Raw genomic sequence first — 26780 nt, 5'->3', positions numbered from 1 at the left:
TGTTAGTGAAATTGGAAACTAAAAGAATGTCTCTTTTGTTTTATAGGCAACCTGATGGAACGTACTAAAATGCATGGAATGTGAATGGAAAACCCAGATCCTGGGAAGAACCTGTGTTATGTGACTTACCTGTTATGATTTGATTTTGGAAAAGAATAACGTAGAAACAATGCTGTCCGAGCCAAAAGGTTGAATAAATACCCTTTATTGGGCTTGTACCCTGCCTAACCGTGTCTTGGCCTTGATCAGTGTCCCACAATACATATATCCATACATACATAAACAAACATAAAAAACGTAAACAGTGCCTTTCTAACCATACCTACTCCCTCTCCCTCTGTTCCCAGAATCCCCATACTATCCCATTCCCGTCCTGCTTCAAGAACTTTGTCACGTAATTTTGTTCTTTCCTCTACATAACTTTCACATTTCAATAGAATGTGTTCTACATTTTCAATGTCCCCACAGTTCCCACATTTGTTACTTTCTGCCTTACCCATTACATATAATGTACTATTCAACCCTGTATGCCCCACCCTAAGTCTAGTGATAATTTCTTCCCTTCTGCCTCTTTCATTGTAATTCTTTATATTGACCGTGGATTTTATACAACTTCCTTCCTTTCTGATCCTCATCCCACCTTCTCTGCCAAATTTCCATTCCTTTCTTCTTAGCTATTGCTTTCCCTTCACCCTTAACTAATAATATTTGTAAATCTATCTCCTGCTCTAGTGCCCTTTTTGCCAGCTTATCCGCCCCCTCATTCCCTGCCAACCCCTTATGAGCTGGCACCCAACAAAACTGCACATCTATTCCACCTCTGTGTAACCCTAGTAGATACTGTTTTGTTTCAATTACTAAATCCTCCCTCACTGACTTTTCTACGCTTTTCAATACAGCCAAAGAATCCGTGCACACCACCACCCGCTCTGGTCTAACCTCCTCCACCCATTGTAACCCAGTGATAATAGCCACACTCTCTGTACACTGATAGGTAATCTGGCACTCTTTTTTTAATGGACATCAAATTCTGGGACATACACTCCAATTCCCACCCTGTGCTGCTTATCTTTAGACCCATCTGTAAACATCTGCATATAGTTATAATAATTCTGCCTGAGATACGCACTTGTTTGTGCGTTGTCTTCTTGCCATTCTCTTTTCTTTTCCACAATATTCATATCTATTCTCGTTTCCGGAAACAACCATGGTGGACTAGCACTAATTGGAGTAGTCAAAGTAAACTCCATATTCTCCATATCATACTCCCTCACTTTCTCTTGCCAAGTCCAACCAATTAAACCCCCTTCCTTGAAAACTGGCATACTCCCAACAATCCTTTAATGCCCTCTTTACTTGATTCTCTTCCCCCCCACCACCTTTAATTCTAATCCAGTATGCCAATGTGAGCTTCTCTCTCCTTAACTCCAGTGGCATTTCTCCAGCTTCTATTAACACTGCATTTATTGGGGTTGATCTAATAGCTCCAATACATAACCGTAATGCTTTATACTGTACTCTATCTATTATTTGTAGTGATGTCTTAGCTGCTACCCCATACACTATACACCCATAATTGCCCTGTATATGCCCATTAAAGCTTGTTTATCTGCCCCCCACTCACATCCGGCAACAGCTCGCATCAGGTTTATTCCTTTCTTACATTTTGTCTCTAGATTTTTCAAGTGTACTTTCCATGTATATCTACTATCTAACCAAAGTCCCAAATACTTAAACTCTTTCACCCTCTCCATAGGCTGACCATACAATGTCAATTCCTCCTGAATTTTACGTTTGTTTGTGAACACTGCAAATCTTGCTAGCTGACATTTTAAAACCCCACTCATATGACCACTTTTCCACCTTCTCAATTGCATTCCTTATGTTTTTAAACACATATGGCACATTTTTCCCTCTCATCCAGATAGCCCCGTCATCTGCATATAGCGCTGATCTTATGTTATTGTCTACATTATCAAAGATATCATTTATCATGACATTAAACAATATAGGACTAATTACACTCCCTTGTGGAATACCATTCTCTCTATACTATAGTATAAGGATAATTCCTTTTAACAGGTCGTTCATGAAAGTCCTTGTGGTCTTGTTTCCTTTGACTCCTCTGCTCCAACCTTAACACAAAACTTCCTACCTGTCAAAAGGTCCATTATAAAATTATACGTCCTCCCCACAATACCCATTTTACTTAGCTTGATTAGCAACCCATCCCTCCACATACTGTAGAATCATAAGCCTTCTCATTGTCGAAATAAACTATTGCCATTATCTCTTTCATTTTCAATGCCTTTTCTACATCATTAGTTACTTCAACTAAGGCATCCATTGTGGATCTACGTTTCCTAAACCCACTCTGATAAGAGCTAAATAGCCCCCTCTTCTCCAGCACATAAGATAGCCTTCGGACTATAATCTTCTCCATCCATTTACAAAGGTGTGACGTCAGTGCAATAGGCCTATAACTCCCAGTACTAACTGGATCCTTCCCCGGCTTATTAAATGGCAAAATCACTGCCCTTTTCCATCCAACTGGCATACATCCTTCACTCCAAATTGTATTAAAAAGTATCATTACCCTTTTTAAAGACTCAACTGGCAGCTGACGAAACATGGCATAATATAACTGATCTTTCCCTGGAGCTGTATATCCAGTATCTTGCAAAGCTATTTGTAATTCTACCATTGTAAAATCCACATCTAGAGCTGACATATCCTTCTGCCTCTTCTCCCTCACATTTTCATTCTCTCTGAGTACCCGTTCCTTTTCCTGTAATTCCATGTATATTACCCAAATGCTCACCACTATGTACTACAGCAAAGGCCCTGCCTAACGCATCTGCTTTCTCTTTATCTGCCAAAACCAGTCTCTCTCCGTCAACTAATGCTGGGATTTTAACTGTTGTTCTTTTCCCACTCATCCTCTTAAACATAGACCAAACCTCCCCCAACTCTACTCCTCTGCCTATGCTGGAACAGAACTCTTTCCATGTCTTCTTTTTTGTATACTTGATTGTCCTACGAGCTATTGCTCTTTTCCTTTGATACTCTGTAATACTCTTGCGTTTTTTCTAAAAGGCGTGAACCGTGACTCAGCAGTTTCTCTCTGATCAAATATGTCACTTTACTGAACAGTGTCGCCATGTCCGCTTATTATAAGCGAATTTGGGCTTATTTTTCTGTAAAGTTGCTTGTAAATACTGGTATCTGTGGGGTGCGTTTTTTTGGGCTTGTTTCTAACGTGTAATTCATTATTTGGGCTTGCTTCACAATTGTTCAATAATTTAAACCGGTGGTTCTCAAATATTTTTATGTCATGGACCCCCAAGTTAATATGTAGGCTAATTTATCCCTATAAGCCCCATCTGAAAATGTTTGTGCCAGCTGGAGGCAGATTTGTGTTGTTAGAATGTTTAAAAAATCTTCCAAATATTCCACATTTTATTACAAGATTTTTGTTTAAATACAGCAGATCTACAAGCTCACAACGGTTTAATTAAAGTGCTTATAATGGCCTAAGTGCCAGTTGCTTCTTTTGGGCTTATTTTCATAGACCTGGTTGCTTATTTCTCTCACAAAATCTGGCAACACCACCGAAGTTGCAGAAGTTTAACTTCTCGTCCATACTTACAGCTGTCGGCAGCATTGGCTTGACACTGACACTGAGAACTTGAACATCATGATCTGTCTGGAAGCGAGTCCCACTATTGCACGATGGATCAGCTGAACGTAATGTGTTACGTGTAATGTTTACAAGGTTTAACCCCGCCAGAAAATAATAGACTAATAACCTGGAAAGGATATAACATTGCTCACGTTTACCAGGTAAAAAGATGATGTTGAAAATACATCCAGGGCATACAAGTGGAACGCTGCTATCCGATTATGGACCAGAGCTTATTGATTACTTATTGATTAAATTAGTTAATTTTTGATTAATATATCACTGTCCTACGTCTGAATGGGGAATGGATCTTCTGGACACAGCTTTCATCACTATATTTCCTCATCAGATGGTAACATTTATTAGGCTGTTGTGTGTGGCGTTCATGTGATCAATATACAGTAGAGTAGCCTACAGTAGGCTATTAGCCTACAAATTAATACCGCGGCACGGACACTGGTGCGTCAGTCCTTCCGCAGTTTCATTAAGGAATGATAGCCTATTTTCATTATTACGTGACACTTTGGCTGAGATGGCCCGCTGGCAAACACACTGGGGACCTAATAATTCAACTCTAAATGGAACCGATAGCCTAGAAAATAAATAAAAAGTGGTGGAATCTACATCATGTCTATATTATGCATAGGCTACAAGCAATACATCGTTTGACATTTATTTTTTATTTTTTATATATATGTGTTGACAAATGTTGGGCACATATATATTTTATTTGAGGTTTGCCACTGTTGTAATTGATTTTGACATGAAGAATAAAGCATTCTAAAGACATACGCTCATTTCAGCCCTGGTACTCCAGCCTCGGGGCTGACCCCTGAGGGGAGGCATGCGTTAATCCGACAGACCTTTTCTCCGACTATGTGGCATCCGCGTGCGGTTAGGGTTAGGGTGCGGGTTTGGTTCGGGTTTACTGTTTAATGTCGGAGCACTGCGCTGTCGGAGCACCGACCTGAGAACGTGCGCACCTGACGCACAAAACACAGACCAAAAAATCTTTATGAATCCGACTGCAGGTGTACGATTTGTCCTAAATGCCGGTACGTACAAAATATGGTCGTAAATCACTTTATGAATCGGGGCCATTGTTTGTGTTTACATCGCACTCTTCTTCTCTCTTTTTGGTGTTTTGTGGCAGCTTTACAGTGCCACCCACAGGCCGGGCATATATACTACAACGTTTTCAGTGGATTTGTGGTGTTTTCAGTGGTTTTGTGTGGACACACACATTTCTTGAGACAATTGCGTGTGTACGGTAAACCTTTTGAAAACGACTGTGACATTTTTTAAAACGTCTCCGTGTGATTGTGGCCTTAGACCCACTTAATACCGCTTTATACTGTACTCTATCTATTATTTGTAGTGATGTCTTAGCTGCTACCCCATACACTATACACCCATAATTGCCCTGTATATGCCCATTAAAGCTTGTTTATCTGCCCCCCACTCACATCCGGCAACAGCTCGCATCAGGTTTATTCCTTTCTTACATTTTGTCTCTAGATTTTTCAAGTGTACTTTCCATGTATATCTACTATCTAACCAAAGTCGAGAGAAGTTAGAAGTTAGAAGTTTAACTTCTCGTCCATACTTACAGCTGTCGGCAGCATTGGCTTGACACTGACACTGAGAACTTGAACATCATGATCTGTCTGGAAGCGAGTCCCACTATTGCACGATGGATCAGCTGAACGTAATGTGTTACGTGTAATGTTTACAAGGTTTAACCCCGCCAGAAAATAATAGACTAATAACCTGGAAAGGATATAACATTGCTCACGTTTACCAGGTAAAAAGATGATGTTGAAAATACATCCAGGGCATACAAGTGGAACGCTGCTATCCGATTATGGACCAGAGCTTATTGATTACTTATTGATTAAATTAGTTAATTTTTGATTAATATATCACTGTCCTACGTCTGAATGGGGAATGGATCTTCTGGACACAGCTTTCATCACTATATTTCCTCATCAGATGGTAACATTTATTAGGCTGTTGTGTGTGGCGTTCATGTGATCAATATACAGTAGAGTAGCCTACAGTAGGCTATTAGCCTACAAATTAATACCGCGGCACGGACACTGGTGCGTCAGTCCTTCCGCAGTTTCATTAAGGAATGATAGCCTATTTTCATTATTACGTGACACTTTGGCTGAGATGGCCCGCTGGCAAACACACTGGGGACCTAATAATTCAACTCTAAATGGAACCGATAGCCTAGAAAATAAATAAAAAGCGGTGGAATCTACATCATGTCTATATTATGCATAGGCTACAAGCAATACATCGTTTGACATTTATTTTTTATTTTTTATATATATGTGTTGACAAATGTTGGGCACATATATATTTTATTTGAGGTTTGCCACTGTTGTAATTGATTTTGACATGAAGAATAAAGCATTCTAAAGACATACGCTCATTTCAGCCCTGGTACTCCAGCCTCGGGGCTGACCCCTGAGGGGAGGCATGCGTTAATCCGACAGACCTTTTCTCCGACTATGTGGCATCCGCGTGCGGTTAGGGTTAGGGTGCGGGTTTGGTTCGGGTTTACTGTTTAATGTCGGAGCACTGCGCTGTCGGAGCACCGACCTGAGAACGTGCGCACCTGACGCACAAAACACAGACCAAAAAATCTTTATGAATCCGACTGCAGGTGTACGATTTGTCCTAAATGCCGGTACGTACAAAATATGGTCGTAAATCACTTTATGAATCGGGGCCATTGTTTGTGTTTACATCGCACTCTTCTTCTCTCTTTTTGGTGTTTTGTGGCAGCTTTACAGTGCCACCCACAGGCCGGGCATATATACTACAACGTTTTCAGTGGATTTGTGGTGTTTTCAGTGGTTTTGTGTGGACACACACATTTCTTGAGACAATTGCGTGTGTACGGTAAACCTTTTGAAAACGACTGTGACATTTTTTAAAACGTCTCCGTGTGATTGTGGCCTTAGACCCACTTAAAAAGTTTTTAAGAAGATTTTGGTATACTCCAATGTTGTCTTAGCTGTGATCTGTTCTTAGGTAAGAACTGTTCTTAGGTAAGAACAGAATCTACACACACTGAAGAGCACTCTTAGGGTGGCTTTTGAGTTCTTAAGTGTGACATGTTTGTGCAAAAATAATTTATTCTCGAAGTTTCTTCAATTCTATACAGTTGTATGGTACAGGATATAAATTACAATAATATTTGTTATCATATCTTTAGAGCAGTGGTTCTAAAAGTGTGGTCTGGGGACCCCCAGGGGTCCTTGAGGGAGTTCCAGGGGGTCCACAGCAAACGAGGAAGAGTTTAACCACTTTAACCCTATGTTATACTTTGTTTTAAAATAGCCTACTACTAATCTACAAGCTCACAACACATCCCATTACTGCCCATTTTGAGCTTGTAGATCAGCTATTTTTGAAACATTTTGATAAATCTTGAAAAGTTTTCCCTGGCAGAAAATATTTTCAGATGGGGGTCTGCAGCCAAAAGCATGTTAATTTGGGGGTCCTTGACATGAAAATGTTTGAGAACAACTGCTTTAGAGTTTTCAACAGGCCTGAAATTACAATCTAGCCTGAACGGACCCGGTTGAGTTGAAGCCCAAGCCCCATACCCACCCCATAACCCCCCCACACCCATCACCAGTTGGCCTCATGGTGGCGTTATAAAAGCCCACTTTATCTTTCGGCCTTTAACTCTTTAACCGTAGGTCGTAGAATCAAAATGTCCCTGGATTCCTTGGGTCATGATGCAACTCCCGATATAGGCCACGTCCATTTGCGTCTGTATATACACCATTTAGAAATTTCTTCAAAACACACTTTTTGCTCCTTCTCCTACAGATTTTGTCCTGATCTCACAAGAATTGGTACTAATGATCTCTGGACCTATGCAATAAACACATTCAGGCGGAATTTTGATAGTCCCTACCGTTCGTCCGTAATAGGCTTCTAAAGTTAGTGGGAGGGGCCTATTTGACAAAAAATGACAAAAATCCTGAACGAAACGACCAGCCAATCCCAAATTTGAATCACATGTTCAGGGTTGTGTACTCAACGAATCGTGTACTCAAAGTGGAAAAGCATTTCCACTTTGACCCATAGGGGGTTCCACAAATGCGCAAAATGTAACCGTTTGATGCAAAAAACCCGATTTTTGGGGGGATGGAGTCAAGTCAAGTCACCTTTATTTGTATAGCACATTTAAAAAGAACAGAAGTTGACGCATTCCATTCACAATAGCATCATAACAACCTAATAAAATACAGCATAGTAAAAGAAATATAAAAGCAATACCTCAAACAAAAGCAGCATAAATAGAAGAACATAAAAGCAATACAAAAAATATAGCTGCAAGCAGCGATAATACGGGGCCAGCGATTGCAGAGAGAAGAAAGAAAGAAGCAATGATAAGTAATATGCACAATAAGCCATAGAAACATAGAAGACTGAACTTGAGAGAAAGAAGACCATGCAATTAACAAATGAGCATTTTAAACCCTCACTAACCCTAACCTCAGTAAAACTATGCCTACCCCTAACATTAAGAAATACTACGCGTAAGCCTACGAATGCTTAATCATGATCACCTCAACACATCGTCGGGGACAGGGATCGAACTAGTGACCTCCGGACTCATAGGTTGCCTTTCTTCTCATTGAGCTAGAGATATGATAGCCCTGGTAGTGTCTGTTGATATATATATAAGTCTTTCCGTTCCTGACGGACCAAGCCTCTGTTTTACTAACTACTCTAGATCACTGGTTCCCTAACCATCTACCGATAGAGAAATTGTACGTCTCCTCGGAACAGAAACCAGTGAAAGTAGCTGATCTACAAGCTCACAAAACGTTGCTATCTGAAAAGTTGTGAGATTGTAGATCGGCTATTTTCACAATGAAGTATGTCGTACATTGAAAAAACATACTCTCGAATAAGCTTTTCAGGTTATCTTTAACAATTGCACATTTATTCATTGACGCAGCCATGTTGTGTGCAATGCTACTTAAAAGAAGTCTGCATCAAGTGAAGTTTGAACTGGCGACCTTGAGGTTGTGAGGCACACGTTTAAGCGAGAAGCCATTGGACCGACAGACCTGAACTGGTGAAAAAGCAGCTCACACAGATGATATAGTTTCAAGACAATAGCTGAAAATCCTGGGTTTAAGTGTTTTTCAAACTGCTCAAAATTGCAGACAATCTAAGGGCGGAGCTTACTGATCAAAGCGATAGATGTGTTCCTCATGAGTCAAGGCACATGTGTAAGCAGGTTTAATGGCTGTCGGCCAAATGAGGCATGACTTTTGCCTGTTTAAAGTTTGCATTTTCAAAAAAATGCTATAGTACCCGCCTTTGGCCAATTGGAGTAAGATTGGTTTCAGTGATATTTGGAATGACCCTCAACCTTTCTGCAAAGTTTCAAAGAAATGTGAGTCTGCATGTATGTGTTAGGGGCAGATGAATCATTTTCATAAAACTGCAATAGTTAAAATCTATCTCCTCCTGGGATTGTTGAGTAATCTGCACGAAATTGTTTACACGTGAACTTTGGACCCCTGCTGACAAAACGTTAGTAGCGGATTTTCCATAAGTGAAAAAATGCAGAAGTTATGAGCCAATGACTGTTTTTCATATAATTCAAATTGGTGGGAGATCTAAAGGTCAGAGGTCAAAAGTCAGACCACGAAAGTTGTCGGGCATGAAGAGACGCATGTGTGTATCAAAGTTTCATGGCTGTAGGTCAAACAGGGCATGAGTTGTACCTGTTCAAAGTTGGCACTTTCAATTGAGTGCTATAGCGCCACCCTTTGACGGATGAGTGTGAAAATTATTTCTTGATAGTTTTTCATGACCATCTACCATATGGCCGAGTTTCGTAAAAAGCGTATGCACGGTTAAGCCAGAACTGCCAAAAACAAGTGTTTTTCAAACTGCTCAAAATTGCGGAAAATCTAAGGGTGGTGCTTGCTCGTCAAAGTGATACATGTGTTCCTCATGAGTCAAGGCACAAGTGTAAGCAAGTTTCACGACTTTCGGCCAAACGAGGCATGACTTATGCCTGTTTAAAGTTTGCATTTTCAAAAAATTGCTATAGCGCTCCCCTTTGGCCAATTGGCGTAAGATTGGTTTCAGTGATATTTGGAATGACCCTCAACATTCCTGCAAAGTTTCAAAGAAATGTGAGTCTGCATGTATGTGTTAGGGGCAGATGGATAATTTTCATAAAACTGCAATAGTTAAAATCTATCTCCTCCTGGGATTTTTGAGTGAACTGCACAAAATTCTTTACACGTGAACTTTGGACCTCTGCCGACAAAACGTTAGTAGCGGATTTTCCATAAGTGAAAAAATGCAGAAGTTATGAGCCAATGACCGTTTTTCATATAATTCAAAATGGTGGGAGATCTAAAGGTCAGAGGTCAAAAGTCAGAGGGTGAAAGTTGTTCAACATGTAGAGACATATATGTGTATCGAAGTTTCATGGCTGTAGGTCAAACAGGGCATTGGCATTTTTCAATTGAGTGCTATAGCGCCACCTTTATTTCTTGATCGTTTTTCATGACCATCTACCATATGGCCGAGTTTCGTAAAAAGTGACAGCACGGTTCAGCCAGAACTGCGAAAAGTGGCAGAAGAATCGGAAGAATACTGCCAATCTTAAAACAGGTCCAGAGCTGAGCTCTGACCCCGTAATAATGCCAATCTTAAAACGGAGCCCAGCTCAGTGCCTGAGCTCTGGCCCCGTAAATACATTCAATACATTCAATGGCCATAGGTTAATTGCTCTCAGACTGAGCTGAAGGCAATGAAGAGGTGGGTTTTTAGGGTGGATTTAAACCTTTCAATGGTGGAGCTGGACTTAATGTGCAGTGGAAGATTGTTCCAGAGTGTGCAGGGGCAATAACAGAAAAGGCCCGGTCAGCTTAAGTTTTAAGGCTTGTTGATGGAATGGCAAGGAGCATTTGGGAAGATGACCTAAGTACCCTGGGGGCAGGAGGTGCAGAAACCAGATCAGAGATGTACTGTGGCGCGAGGCCATTTAAGACTTTAAAAACAAAAAGTAAAATGTTAAAATCAATGTGATATTTCACTGGTAGCCAGTGCAGTTGGGCCAGAACCGGGGTAATGTGCTCTCGCTTCCTAGTTCCAGTCAGGAGTCTGGCAGCTGAATGTTGGATCATCTTTATCAATCCTCTCGAAATGAAATACAAGTGATCTCAGGAGTGTGACAATGTAATTGGCTTGCGAAAAGTGTGGGAGGAGCCTATTTCTTCAAAACAAGACACCATATATCATAAACGCAGGGTTCCGATCAGCACAACATTTTAATCGCATGTCGCACGGCCTCCGACGCTGTTCCTCTCAGCATATTCCTCGGGTTTTCCAAAATTGCGCCTCTCTAGTTCTCCTTATGTATTGAGCTAAAAGTGTGAGAAATAACAACGCCTGTGCCTTCATTCGCAAACTGCACACATAGAGAACGTACAATCTATAGATAAACATTGGACAGCATTGCTAGACTCCATGGCCGGTTTGGGTAGAAGAAGACCCAAACCGGCCCGCGTTTTAATTTGCACATGTAACTTAGCATGCAATGACTTTTGTGTTATAGTGTTGCGCATATTGTTTAGTGTTATAGTGGGTATATTGGGCCTCATGCAGCAATAAGTTCCTAATGTTTCCTCTTACATTTCTTCCTAAGTGAATCCTGAAGTGAAGTCGTTTGCTGCTGACCCCCTGGAACTCCCTCAAGGACCCCTAGACTACACTTTGAGAACCACTGCTCTAAAGATATGATAAAAATATTATTGTAATGTATATCCTATATTATACAACTGTAGAATTGAAGAAACTTTGAGAATACATTATTTTTGCACAAACATGGCCACCCTAAGAGTGCTCTTCAGTGTGCGTAGATTCTGTTCTTGCCTAAGAACAGATCACAGTTAAGAAAACATTGGAGTATACTAACATCTTCTTAAAAACAAAAAAATGTCCTCTTAACTCATTCAGTGCCCAGCTTATTTATGGCAGTTTGGCTCTGAGTGCCACAGCCAAAATTCATTGTAAAAAAAAAAGTGCTTAGGAGCCTTTTTCAGTAAGAAGTTAAACTAGAAAAAGTGCTCCTCGGAGCACAAGTCTCCGCCAGGTCAGGTAGGTTATTATGGCCTCCTGGTGGCGCTATAATAGGCCAATGTGAAAAGGATGCCATTTATTCCTAGGCCTTGCACGGCAATCGGACACTGCATGCATGATTTGAGGCATTTTGTTCTAAAAATGTGTTTTGCTAAATTTGACCTGCTGGTGGCGCTATAACAGGGCAATGTTAAAAGGGTGGAATTTGTTCCTCAACATAGTGTGAATGTGCGTTCAAAGTTTCACCGTAATCGGACGCTGCATTCATGATTTGCATGCAGCGCACATGAAAACGGGCCACTCCTGCAAACATTACATGTCAATGTTAGCCAATCAGGATGGCATATGAAAAATCAAACAGATCCGTCTTGATCACATGACTATAGAGATCATGTGTACCGATTTGCGTGAAATTTGGATCAAATATGAAGGCTTAATATCAAAAAATGTGTTTTACATAAGTCTGCCTCCTGGTGGCGCTATAAAAGGCAAATGTGAAAAATGCAGGGCAAAAGGTTGTCCTTGGCCTCTAGAGAGTGTGCATACAAAGTTTTACACTGATCGGTGCAGTTATAGGTAAAAACACGAATCGGCCTGTTACAGCGCCACCATGAGGCTGATATGAACATTTTCAAATGGCATTTGTTCCTCGGCCTAATGGCAATGTGTGTGCAAAATTTCACGGAAATTGCATGCTGTGTTCATTATTTGATGCATTTTCTTCGAAATAGAGTACTCCTGCAAACTTTGAAAGACAATTTTTGCCAATCAGGGTGGAATATGAAAAATCTGAAATGAGCCATTTTTTTTAATGACTATAGAGATACTGTGTACCGATTTGGGGGATTTTGGGCCAAAATTTGTAGGAATACTGCTCAAAAATGTGTTTTGCACAAATCTGCCTCCTGGTGGCGCTATAAAAGGCCCATGTGAAAAATTTGGAGCAGAGGTTCGGCCTTGGCATCCAGGGACTGTGTGTGCACAGTTTCGCTGCGATCAAGCCAACGGTGCCAGAGATTGCTGTACACAGACAAGACAGAATGACACACACACGGACGGACGGACGGACGGACGGACAGGGGGTAAAACATACTCTCTCGCCATGCCTTTCGGCCTGGCGGAGACAAAAAGAGTGAATGGAGCAGAATATTTTCAAATCATGATATCTTGGGTTCTGAACATTTTTTTCAAAAAGAAAAAGAAAAGGAAATGACGTCTTTTAGGGCGGATTCACACTGCGGCCTTGGAACCAGCCTTGAGGCTGGTAGGAAGGAATACCTGGGAAGGAATTGGTAAAGCGTGTGCACTTTGTGAGAAGTTTTATAAGGTTTTCAATAGGGGGCGAGCCTAACTTGTTTGCAATGTTTTTTAAAAAGCTATACCCTTACCTAATACCATTCCAAAAATCTAAAACTTCTCACAAAGTACACTTATAATAGATGCTAGCTTTACCAACTCCTTCCCAGGTATTCCTTCCAACCAGCCTCAAGGCTGGTTCAAGGCCGCAGTGTGAATCCGCCCTTAGACGTCATGTGGCGCTCAGGGCGTCAGGCCACGTGGCGTCTTAGACGTCATGTGGCACAGAATGAGTAAGATGGTTGCTGCATGAGGCCCATTGTATTGGAGGATGCATCAGTCTACTAGTTGTGCGAGATTAGTGACGGACACACACACAACAAACACACACACACACACACACCGAGATAACAATCAATAAATACAGATTGAACAGTGAGGCCTCACCGTTATTCGACTCCATGTCTTATATTGTATTCATTTGCACATGCAACTTAGCATGTGTTCTAGTGTTGTGTGTATTGTATAGGAGGATTCTGTCTGTGAACAGCTAATCTTGGCAAATGGACTGATTGGCATGAAACAGGCACACACACTCCCAGTAGGCTAAGTAAGATCCTCCAGCCCAAATTATTCAAATCGACCATACAGTGGTGCTACTGTATAACAGACTGCTTCACATTTGTCCTAGATAATTCTTGAACCATATGCCATACAATTAAAAAAATCCACTTTGTTGTGTTATAGTGTTGTGTATATTGTATGGTGTTATAGTGTTGTGTATATTGTATGGTGTTATAGTGTGTATATTGTACAGTAGGATTCACATACTTTGGGTCTGGAGGTCCAGGTTCATTACTGAAGTCAGGAGGATAACATTTAGACGAGTCACTCTTCATAGACACACAGCTGGCTGTAGGAGACTCTGGTCTGTGGATGTGATGTTTGTCAGGTCCCTCTCTCTCCACACACTCACTCATCTTCTGCTCTTTATTAAACCTGTTAAGATTACAGTTTAATAACAGGATATGGAAGGAGGGCTCTAAACCGGATCACACAGGTTCATTCACAATGTTAACCAGGCTTAGTGGTGCAAGGTAAGCCGAGGTGACTCTTTTGAAATCGCCTACGACTACGACTTCATTTACAAACTGCACACATAGTAATTTACAAATATAGATAAACATTGGACAGCATTGTTAGACTTCATGGCCCTTCTTCCACCGCTGCCCTGGGCCGGCCTGTCCCTCCCCCCCCCCTTTTCCCCCAGCACTGGCCCATTAGGCACAGTATTGTTATTGCTAACCCACTGTGGTAATTACTTTTATCCCATTGAATGCGTTCTGTCTTTATTGTTGATGATGACTCATTGAATTAAATAATCTGTTAAATACAATAAAAGCTTTTTGTACTTTTGCTAAATCCACGATTCTGCCTTTATCATTTATCATACACATTTATCATATCATTTATATACATGTTATCCATGTCCTCCCTGTTTTTGCCTGATTCACTGCCTTTTGCTATTATTTTGATGTTGTTTTATGCTTTTGCTTTTCTTTTTTGCTTTATTGTCTCCGCCAAGCCGAAAGGCATGGCGAGAGAGTATGTTTTACCCCGTGTCCGTCCGTCCGTCCGTCCGTCCGTCCGTCCGTGTGTGTGTGTGTGTGTGTGTGTGTGTCTGTGAACAGCTAATCTCTGGCACCGTTGGCTAGATCGCAGCGAAACTGTGCACACACACTCCCTGGATGCCAGAGCAGAACCTCTGCCCCAAAGTTTTCACATGGGCCTTTTATAGCGCCACCAGGAGGCCGATTTGTGCGAAACACATTTTTGGACAGTACTCCTACATATTTTGTCCAAAAATCCTGCAAATCGATACACAGTATCTCTATAGTCATTAAACAAAACAGGTCTTTCGGATTTTTCATATTCCATCCTGATTGGCTAAAATTGGCTTCCAAAGTTTTTACCTATAACTGCACCGATCTGTGTAAAACTTTGTATGTGCACTCCCTAAAAGCCAAGGAAAAACCTTTGCCCTGCATTTTTCACATCTGCCCTTTTAGGCGGCTGAAAATATGGTTTGACCCAAAATTAATTTGAACAAAAGGTTTCTCAATGGTTTATTGTAGTATCAGGTGTACCTAATAACATATCAAAAGTTTACCAAAATCTGATCATTAGAAATGTCAAATTTCCAAGATGGCCGCCACCAGTTCCTTAAAAGACCATTACTCCTTCAATATTTGCCCTACAAAAGTCATTTTGGTGCCTAGCCCCATGTTTTGGTGATCTAGGAATCCAATTAGCATATATAAATGGGCAAGTTATTATAAGTACAATTATATATCAAAGCAATTGGTTATAAGCATATTTAGCAATGTTATTGGACATTTCTCCCTTTTCTACATAATGCCCAGGATTGGTGAATTAATCACCTATACCTATACCTATATGTAATTCACATCTGTTGAAACTTTAAAAATGTATTTGGATACCAATAAGGAATAAATTCATTATTACTGGGTGGTACTGTGACATTTGTAAAAACATGGCTGCCAAGTGATTGACTGGGAATATTACACAAATCTTGGACATTCCTTACAGAGAAATGTCTTCACCAATGTGTTTGTAAAGGTGTCCCGTTCCCAAACCGGGGTCCCCCAAATGATTTTGGGGGTCCCCAGATGGATAGCTTTATGTGCAACATGGTTTTCTCACTCAACAGTAAACAAACCAACATACAGTATAAGTGTATACAGGGTATCTGCAAAGCAAAGCAAAGCAAAGTTTGTTGTTTACCCAGGGTGTCGGACTAAGCACAAAGCTTGTTTCCAGCCGGACCCTGCATGGAAGCCTTGCTCAAGGGCTATTCAGCGGTGATTCATGATTGATGTGATGAATTGGGGAATCGAACTAGGGACCTTCCGGTATCAAGGCTGCCCCTCTAACCACTAGGCCACCGCTGCACATTTCTAAAGTTACAATTTAAATACTCTTAAGACTCAATATTATCTCAAATATTAGGTAAGAAAGAGGAAAACATTGTGAAAATAGTACAAGCTGAGAACACTACACTCAGTAGGAAAGAAATGGCCACTTGTCTGGTCTATGGGGAAGATGGACTCTACAGTGGAGAGAAATTGCCCCTTATGGGCCAAGAGAGGGTGTACAAGTCATCACATAGCTATCACAACATGTATCTAGTGGGTGTCTGGGCAGGGGTGGTGGAGGAGTGTCGCATGGATAAGGTTCAGATTTGCCAGATCTCCTTATTCCTGAGACTAGTAGTTGTGTGAGGTTTTAGTGCAAAATTAATTTCACATGTCCTTATTTTGTGATTGGTACTGCTGGCAATAAGCTTGAACCCTGATCTCTTTTTCTGGATAATTTTAAAAGCAAGAAGGTACGTATAGGGGACAGCCCATCACGCCCTGGGCTCCAGTCTCCCCATAGAATCCCAATCTAACCGACCTCCACGCCCATAAGGGGCCAACAAACAAGCATTGCTTTCGGCATACACCATTTTTTTTGTTCTGGAGCTGTTCTGGAGAGGGGAGAGGACGCTCTGAGCCATAATGATAAGTCACTGGGAGCCCCTGGGAATATTAATGGTCAGCTACCACCGACTCTCCTGTGAGCCAGTCCGACATAGACACCCTTGTCTGCCTGACACACAGTCATGCACCACCACGTGGAGGTCTTGCAACCACCACTATGGGAGGGGGCGACCCTCCTCACTACCTGTGCCAACTCACGAGCGCCTATCTCGGACATATCCCGACCCGCCAGGAGGTCCATTTGGGACCAGCATACATAGGGACACAATGGAGGTTGGAGGTTTTGCACGTGGGACATGGGGGAGATCAGAAGCTCACAGTCTCCTTGCCTCCTAACTTTGCTCATCTACGCTCTCCAAGTGCCTCGGGAGCAATACAGTGACCCCCATACTCCCCTCTACCCACCTGAGGGGAACCCTAGGCCCACTATACTCTAGACCAGACCCACCCCCCATACTCCCCTCTGTCTAGGCACCCAGTAGATACTCGGTTCTGACAGCTTTACACTAACCTCCTCTTTGCACACTCACACTGATTGCCTTCCTAATGTGTTAAAAGGTTCTATAAACATCTATTTAATGTTTTTTTCAAAATCTTGTGTCTACAAGATGACACTGCGCGTCCATGAGTAAAATAAATATTCTCGTGTATGTAGGGGAGGAGTTATGAAGTTCCTGTGGGGTGAGTAAGGGGAGGGGTGCAGAGATATTGGTTCATAATGCAAATCATTTTTTGGGGTCAAGTCAAAGATGAATTTAGTTTGGGCTAAATTTGATCCACAGAGCTATCCAAAACCTTTCAATATTAAAAACAATACCATCTATCAACTGATCATATTCTCTGCCACCACCTTCTGAATTGCTGCAAGTTGTGACTACTAGTTTTGTTGTGTTTTGAGGATATCTTGAAGCCTTGTTCCAGTAAAAAATAAATATAAGTAGTTGAACATTTATTATATAATTAGTTAAGTTAACTTGAAACGGGTGACCATTTCAGAGGGTTTTAATGGGGTCACAAACAAAATATTGGATTTCACAATGATCTAATTGTATATTTGCAATTTGGATAAGTCCAATGGATTCCCAGGCCCCCAAAACATGGGGTTAGACACAAAAAGTACTTGTCTAGGATAAATAAAGAAGGAGTTAGGCTGTTTTAATGATTTTTGGGGCATTTTGGACGCCATCTTGAAAATAACACCTTTCCAGTGGGCAAACTTTGGTAAACTTTTAGTATGTTATTCAGGACACCACATACAACAAAAACTGTTGAAAAACCTTTTGTTCAAATTTATTTTGGGTAAGGTGCTTTTTTTTCATATATTCAGCCGCCTATTTATAGCGCGACCAGGAGGCCGACTTATGTAAAACACATTTTTGGATATTAAGCCTTCAGATTTTATCAATATTTCACGCAAATCGGTACACATGATCTCTATAGTCATGTGATCAAGACGGATCTGTTAGATGTTTCTTATTCCATCCTGATTGGCTAAGATTGACATCTAAAGTTTGCAGTGGTGGCCCGTTTTGAACAAAATGCCGCAAATCATGAAAGCAGCGTCCGATTGCGGTGACACTTTGCACGCATATTCACACTACGTTGAGGAACAAATGCCACCCTTTTAACATTGCCCTATTATAGCGCCACCAGGAGGCCGATTTTTGCAACACTTTTCTTTTTTATATTACTCCTACAACTTTTGTCCAAACATCATGCAAATCGGTACACATTATCTCTGTAGTCAAGTGATCAAGATGGTTCCGTCCTATTTTTCCTATTCCATCCTGATTGGCCAATACCGAACATTGCTGGCCTACAATAACCTACCTGACCTGGCGGAGACCTGTGCTCCGAGGAGCACTTTTTCTAGTTGTTAAATTAGTTGTAATTGTAATTGTCTCCGCCAGGCCGAAAGGCATGGCGAGAGAGTATGTTTTACCCTCCGTCCGGGGACGGACGGCTTGATCGCAGCTGGCTTGATCGTAGTGAAACTGTGCACACACACTCCCTGGAAGCCAATTCAGAACCTCTGCCCCAAATTTTTCACATGGGCCTATTATAGCACCACCAGGAGGCCACTTTTAGCAAAACACATTTTTTGACAGTACTCCTACAGATTTTGTCCAAACGTCACGCAAATCTGTACACAGTATCTCTATAGTCATTAAACAAAAATGGCTTCCAAAGTTTGCAGGAGTGCTCCGTTTTGAACAAAATGCCTCAAATCATGAACACAGCATGCAATCTCTGTGACATTTTGCACGCACATTCTCACTAAGCAGAGGAAGAAATGCCACATGAAAATGTTCAAATCAGCCTCATGGTGGCGCTATAACAGGCCGATTCGTGTTTTTACCTATAACTGCACCGATCTGTGTACAACTTTGTATGCACACTCTCTAGAGGCCAGGGAAAAACCTTTGTCCTGCATTTTTCACATCTGCCTTTTATAGCGCCACCAGGAGGCCAACTTATGTAAAACACATTTTTGGATATTACTCCTTCACGTCGGTGGTTTACTTCATTTAGATTCCTAAACACTATTTCCTAGGGCGCAATCCCCTAGGTGGCGTAGTTGGCTATACCTTAATTTATACCACCCTGTTACACATGCAATCACTTTGTTGTGTTATAGTGTTCTGCATGTTGTATAGTGTTATAGTGTGTATATTGTACAGGAGGATTCACATACTTTGTGTCTGGAGGTCCAGGTTCATCACTGAAGTCAGGAGGATAACATTTAGAGGAGTCACTCTTCATAGACACACAGCTGGCTGTTGGAGACTCTGGTCTGTGGTAAAGACTTGGAATCATAAATATATTTATACAATTATCACGTGAATGGATAAAGTCAGTTTGTTCAAGATGTGTTTATTGTTACGTCCCATTATACATACATTAATACATACAATATAAGAGTAAAACTTCTTGGGTTTTGACTCCTTGACATTGAAGCAACAGACAGACGGGCAGACGGGCAGACGGACAGACGGGCAGACGTGCATGAACTGACATTAAAATGACTAAAGGTTCTCTGCTGAGAGCATCAGTGTACTAATTTGCAAGATTAGTGACGGACACACACACACGCCTGCCGAGATAACAATCAATAAATAAAGATTGGACACTGAGACCACACCGTTATTAGACTCCATGAGTTTTTTACTCATTTGCACATGCAACATGCATGTGTTCTTGTGTTGTATGTATTGTATAGGAGTATTCTGTCTGTGAACAGCTAATATTGGGCAAAATGTTTTTGCATGAAACAGGCACACACACTCCCAGTAGGCCAACTAAGATCCTGCACCCCACATTATTAAAATCGGCCATACAGTGGCGCTGTAACAGACTGCTTCACATTTGTCCTATCATTCTTGGACCATATGTCATACAATCAAAAAATCCAATTTGTTGTGTATATTGAGCAGTGTTCTAGTGTAGATTGTACAGGAGGATTCACATACTCTGTGTCTGGAGGTCCAGGTTCATTACTGAAGTCAGGAGGATAACATTTAGACGCGTCACTCTTCATAGACACACAGCTGGCTGTTGGAGACTCTGGTCTGTGGATGTGATGTTTGTCAGGTCCCTCCTCCTCTCTCTCCACACACTCACTCATCTTCTGCTCTTTATTAAACCTGTCAAGATTACAGGTAAATGACAGGATATGGAAAAAGGGCTCTAAACCGGATCACACAGGTTAATGTTAACCAGGCTTAGTGACGCGAGGTTAGCTGAGGTGACTCTTTTGGAGTGACAGTTGTAAAATACCCAAATAAGTTCATGTTTTTATGAGACAATTTGTAAAATGAAATAAATATATATATATATATATATATATATATATTTATATATATATATGTATATATATATATATATATATATATATATATATATATATATATATATATATATATATGAACTAAATAAGACTCGTGCACATCTTTGTAAGACCTCGACTGGAGGTGCAGGTCAGTGCAAGAGATGTATATAACTAAAAGGAAAAACCTTCAAAAGAAGGGACCGCACAACTCCAGGACTGATTTTGCTTTCTTTATTTGCACAGCGCGTTGAAATGCGCTGTGCAAATAAAGAAAGCAAAATCAGTCCTGGAGTTGTGCGGTCCCTTCTTTTGAAGGTTTTTCCTTTTAGTTATATATATATATATATATATATATATATATATATATATATATATATATATATATATGTATATATACATATGTATATATGTATATATACGTATATATATATGTATATATATATATATATATATGTATATGTATATATATATATATATATATATATATATATATATATATATATATATATATATATATATATATACATATATTGAGCCAAGAATATAGCAGATCTACAAGCTCACTCTGAGCTTGTAGATCTGCAACACTGTAAATGTATTATTCACAATAATGTAAAAACAGCTTGATTACAGTTTATTTTGACACATGAAGCTTGTTTATTTTAATCCATTCACATATAGGCTTGATTAAAAGTTGTGGTCTATCATCGAATGCCTTAGAAATGAATTGGCCTGTATCTAAACAACCCTATGTTAACCCCTAATGTAGGCTTACTGTTGCTACGACACTCCCCCCAGGCAGAGACAAAGTGAGCGAGAGAAACAGACAGACAGACAGACAGACAATATTGTGTAATTAAAAATGCTTACCCTACATTGATATTTACGCTTTGATCAGAAGTTGCAAAATAAAATGGTGTCGGGACTGTGCTTTCCACACAATGGAGTAGGAACAAACTGTGTTCCTACACCACTTCCTTCTACACACACACACACACACACACACACACACACACACACACACACACACACACACACACGCACACACACACACACGCACACACACACACGCACGCACACACACACACGCACACACACACACGCGCGCGCACACACACGCGCGCACACGCACACACGCACGCGCACGCACGCACGCACGCACGACACAGAGAGACAGAGAGACAGAGAGAGAGAGAGAGAGAGAGAGAGAGAGAGAGAGACAGACTGTGAGCAGCTAATACCGTTGGACCAATCAGTCTGACAGGTTGCATGCATACAAGGAAGAACCCTGGTGTGCAATAAGGGATTCCAAGGGCTCATTCTAGTGTAGATTAGCTATTTTCACTTTTTTATATATGGGTCAAAGAAGTAAGATCGTCTAGGTATCAAAACAATTAAACAGCAAATACAACTTCCTAAAATAGTTTTTTATGTTCATTGGATTGTCACCTATTCCCTAATAATATGTATATTCATGAATATAGCCAGTAATTCTATTTTATTGTCATTCATATAAATGTACCCCATAAAATGTCATTCAGTGTAACGCTATAAGCGTTTAAATTAAATCAAATAAAATGATGCCATTTTTTTTTTACAATCACAAGGTTATCAATTCTTTAGACTGTCAGAAATTGTATTACTAACTCTTGATTTAGTAGTAGCCTATATATAACATAATAATCATCATACGACCATCATCATTACATCACCATAACCAAAAAATCATTTTCGGATAGATGACGCAGGCAGTATTAGTCCGGTTGCTTAAGACCAGATTTTTGAAAAATGTGGACACGACTGACAAAAGCGCCATTTCTTTTTTACATGTTCTCCATCACCATAAGTTTCATTTTGGAAGGGGAGCCACGTCATCAAGATGGCAGAAGGTGGCCATCTTGGATTTCATAGATGGCCACCATGTAATATCTATAAGTGCCAATATCTCAGCTTCCAAGCCACTTAGAAAGTCAATCTTGGTGTCAACATATATGTTTTTGGGGTCAAGGAATTCATTAAAGCTATTGAGAATATCAACAAGTGACTATATCTGCCAATATGTGAACATTTGGTTCATTCTGGCAAAATATCTACACAACTTTGTATGCCTCGGCTAGATTATGCACAACATATTGGTATGATTTGTATTTAGCTTGACATATCTGACTCTTTGTTATTTCCTATTTATTTTCAAAAGAAAGGAAGCAAGTGTTGAACCGCCTTCACTTGGTTTGCTCCAGCAGTCTGCATGTAACTACTGCAGAACTTTGACAGAGTAGCATACGTGGAAACTGTGATAAGAAAGGCTGCAGCAGAATAGTTATCTGAAGGGTTCTGGAGGTGCAGTGGAGCTCACCAAGAATCCCTCTGCAAGTGGATGATCGAAGGGCCCAAACAAGCACAACTCCTAATACAGTTTGATCAGGAGTATAGCAAAAGGTTATAAACGACAACACCATGAAGAAGTAATGTTTACACAAAAGACATTCAAAGAGTAAGCACTAGTGTTGGTTCACACCATCAGTTGGATGGGCAATCTGTTCCTAGATGATACCCACAAGCATGAAATGTTCTTGACGAGTCAGTAGTTAACAAAGTCTGCAATGTGGAATCAGTGGGCAGAGATTTGTACAACAAGTACCTTAAGACAGTGATCAGGGGCCGCAGACACTCTATTCATGAGCCCATCAAATAGAACTCACTCACTCTCTTCAGATGCCCAACACCCAAGACCAAGCAGACAAGCAAGCAAAGAGGCCAGGCATACGACGGAAGTTGGCTTGTCAGAACAAGCTGCTGGGGAATTGGTCTGATTTCTTGCGTGACTCTATGAACAAGCAGGAGCTCTTCACTTTATTCTCGGGGAAGATTGCATTAACTGCCTGGCCAGAGGGCAAGCTGGTCTTTATCACATCTAGCATCACAGTGGTCGGCACAGACATCAGCCACTCCATGCTGCCATGTAACCACAAAGAGGCCGACACCAGGATAGTGATTCACCTGTTTGATGCCCTGGAACATGGCTGTTCTACCTACTTGATACGCACTGTGGATACGGATGTTGTCGTTATCCTCATCGGCAAGTTCCATGCCCTGCTCACCAAGTATCCAGCTGCAGACATCTGGGTTACTTTTGGCACTGGCAAGAACTACACCTATGTTCATATAAACACCATCTGCCATGCTCTGGGCAAAGACAAGTCCACAACACTTCCCATCTTCCACTGTTACACAGGCTGTGACACAACATCAGTAGCCTGGTATCCAGCCTGCTTCGCTACGTTCGGCGGACTTTTTTTTCTCTCTTCGCTTCTCAGTCTGGAATGCACCCCATTGACTCGTTTTGCAGAACTACACTGGAACTACATATGTTACGTTAGGCAACGTCGTTGCTGATTGGATGTTGTTCAAACGAATGACGAATCACAACGATCACACTGTTTTTTTTGTCCCGCCCCGCACCACAGACCAATCAGAAGCCACGGCACGATTCGAAACGTTTGTCATGTCCCGCCTCCCTTGTAGATGGGAGGCATTCCAGACTGAGAAGCGGAGAGAGAGAAAAAAGTCCGCCGAACGTAGCGAATCAGGCTGGATCCCAGGCTACAACATCAGCATTCTGCGGGAAAGGGAAGAAGTCAGCATGGGTTGCGTGGGAGTCCTACCCTGAGGTCACCCAGGCCTTCAACTACATGGCAGAAAATCCATACACTTCAGTGACCATAGATGCCCAACACTTTCAGCTTCTTGAGCGTTTCACAGTCATCATGTATGATAAGACAAGTGATTTAGAATCTGGCAATGAAGCACGGCGAGAGTTGTTCTGCCAGAAGAACAAAACGATGGAACTCATTCCACCAACGCAAGATTCACTGTTGCAACACGTGAAGCGAGTTGCCCACCAGTCTGGGACCTGGGCCACGTCTGAACTGGCCCGGCAGCCGACACCCAGTCCAGAACGATGGGGATGGACATCGGATGACAACAACCAGGTCTGGCTTCCTGTGTGGAGCAATCAACCGATGGCGTCAAAAGCCTGCAATGAACTGCTCAAGTGCGGTTGTAAACGTGGTTGTGGTGCAAGGTGCTCATGCAAGAAGGCACACTGGAATTGCACAGATCTTTGCAGTTGTCAATGTGACAGATATTTTGAATGTCAGTTCACTTCATGTGTCTGACTGCTAACCGAGTTGAATATTATGTAAATATGTTGCTAGAATTACCATATATATTTGATCTTGGCACAAATAAACATCTAGTGGTATTCTCAATAGCTTTATTGCATTCCTTGACCCAGATACTGTATATATTGACACCAAGATTGACCTTCTAAGTGGCTTTGAAGTCGAGATATTGGCACATAGATATTACATGGTGGACATCTTTGAAATCCAAGATGGCCGCCTTCTGCCATCTTGATGACGTGGCTCCCCTTCCAAAATGAAACTTATGGTGATGGAGAGCATGTAGAAAAAATGTGTTTTTGTTAACAGCCCTGACTATATGGCATTGGAGCAGTATTATTCATTGACCGTATTTCTGGAAGAACAGGACACTTATTATGTCAGGTGAGGACTGGAGGACTGGCTTGGAGGAGGCGTTGGGTTTGGTGTGCCGCTCAGCTATTCCCATGGACTGACAATTCCACTACCACGCGAGGTCTCCAATTGTAGTAAAACTAGAAGTTCGGGCCGCTATGCGGCCCGAACGTCTAGCGTGACGCGTCGTTCACTTTGCAGTGCCACCTTACAGGCACCTCACAGTGTGAGAGAGAGTTTTGTGCTCTCCTAAATCCACGGCAGGCTTTGAAAGTACCCACTTCAGAAAGAGGTGACGTGCATCACCTCTCCAATGACCAAAACCCACTATGGAAGCCGTCGAACTGGTGCGATCTGACGGCATCCTAGAATTTATAGGTAGGATGTGATGTCATGTGATGTCATGCTGTCGTGAGATTACGTCACACTGGCGTTGTCATCGTGATGTCAGATTACGTCACACTGGCGTCGCATACATACTGACAACCGACATGGCGCAGGATTCAAATTGTATATATATAGAAGGAGACTGTTTCGCTACTCATGAAAACAAAGGCTGTTTTGTGTTGTTGAAAGACTATTCTCCATGGTGGGAAGCCTCTCAGCACCCCACCTTCTTTGTATAATACACTTTTTGGGCAGAAAATAAAATATGTCCCCCAGACGGAAATTAGGAGGGGAAAGTGAAGCACCACCTCCGTAGGTGATGACCTCCAGACCCTAGCTGCTGGACAGGAGGGAGTAGAGGGCAGCGATCCACCTGTCCTAGGGTTGGGTACCGAACGAATACGAAAGGGCGGGTACCGGGTACCCATACAAATAATACAATTTTGGTTCTGCATATCGTTTCCTAGACGCGCTAAAAGCCGTTCAAACAAAGTAAGGCTTCATGATGACAAGTTGACTACAGGACCTGTCTAAGTTACATGACTACGCATTCACGCTGCACTGCACACACACACGCACACGCACGCACACACACACACACACACACACACACACACACACACACACACACACACACACACACACACACACACACACACACACACACACACACACACACACACACACACACACACACACACACACACATGGCAACGTACTCAATTAAGTTTAGTCTCAGTTTCGAATACAGTGGTTTGCACTTCAGGTATCAAAGGTCAAGGGGTATGCGGCCTCTAACTGTAATTGTAAAAAACGTTCATACATTTCTGTTTAAGAACGTCTAATATTTGTTCAGCAAGATGTACAGTAAACTAAACATATACAATGACCTACACATTTTCACTCAGATACTACTAATCATATAAAAAGATAATACAATGTTTACTGAAGTGTTTACTATCACAATACAATGTCCATCAAGTAATGTCACAATTTTTACCACAGGAAATATAGCAGCAGACATGAAGTGGGGAGCTGTGTTTTGAACACTTCTTGTTTCCTGTGCAGAAGAAAAAGCACAATGATGTTATTGACCACAAACTAATGTTCACATCAATCTATCATACATTGATTCTGTAATTCTGAGTGTGCTTTTACACGGTTTCCATTTGCAGGAGTTAAATTACCACTGAGGATTTTACAGTTTAGACCTGGGTCCCTGAGACAAACATGATATGGGGTCCTTGAAATGAAAAAGGTTGAGAATCATTGATCTACAATACCATAATGTCCTCTAACATAAACACAACAAAACATATTTTTTTCTTCTAAATTCTATG

The 26780-nt window shown here is 41.3% G+C and overlaps 1 protein-coding gene across 1 annotated transcript in view; it reads right to left on the bottom strand.

Annotated features, from left to right (window-relative positions):
• Positions 1-16734: 16734 nt before the first annotated feature.
• LOC311050670 (uncharacterized protein) overlaps positions 16735-26780 on the bottom strand; it is a gene marked incomplete at its 3' end in the record, with an annotated part of 728236 nt that continues 718190 nt past the window's right edge. The window contains exons 3-5 of the mRNA XM_084064756.1: positions 20157-20330; positions 19382-19492; positions 16735-16795 (exon numbers count right to left, since the gene is read on the bottom strand). Coding sequence (XP_083920882.1) covers positions 16735-16795; positions 19382-19492; positions 20157-20330 — 346 coding nt within the window. The remainder of the gene's footprint in view (positions 16796-19381; positions 19493-20156; positions 20331-26780) is intronic.

The sequence above is a fragment of the Gymnoscopelus microlampas genome (assembly GCF_963454915.1).
Source record: "Gymnoscopelus microlampas genome assembly, chromosome: 8".
Taxonomy (NCBI): Eukaryota; Metazoa; Chordata; class Actinopteri; order Myctophiformes; family Myctophidae; genus Gymnoscopelus; species Gymnoscopelus microlampas.
The sequence above is the reverse complement of the archived record's forward strand: the minus strand, read 5'-3'. Positions and strand labels throughout refer to the sequence as shown.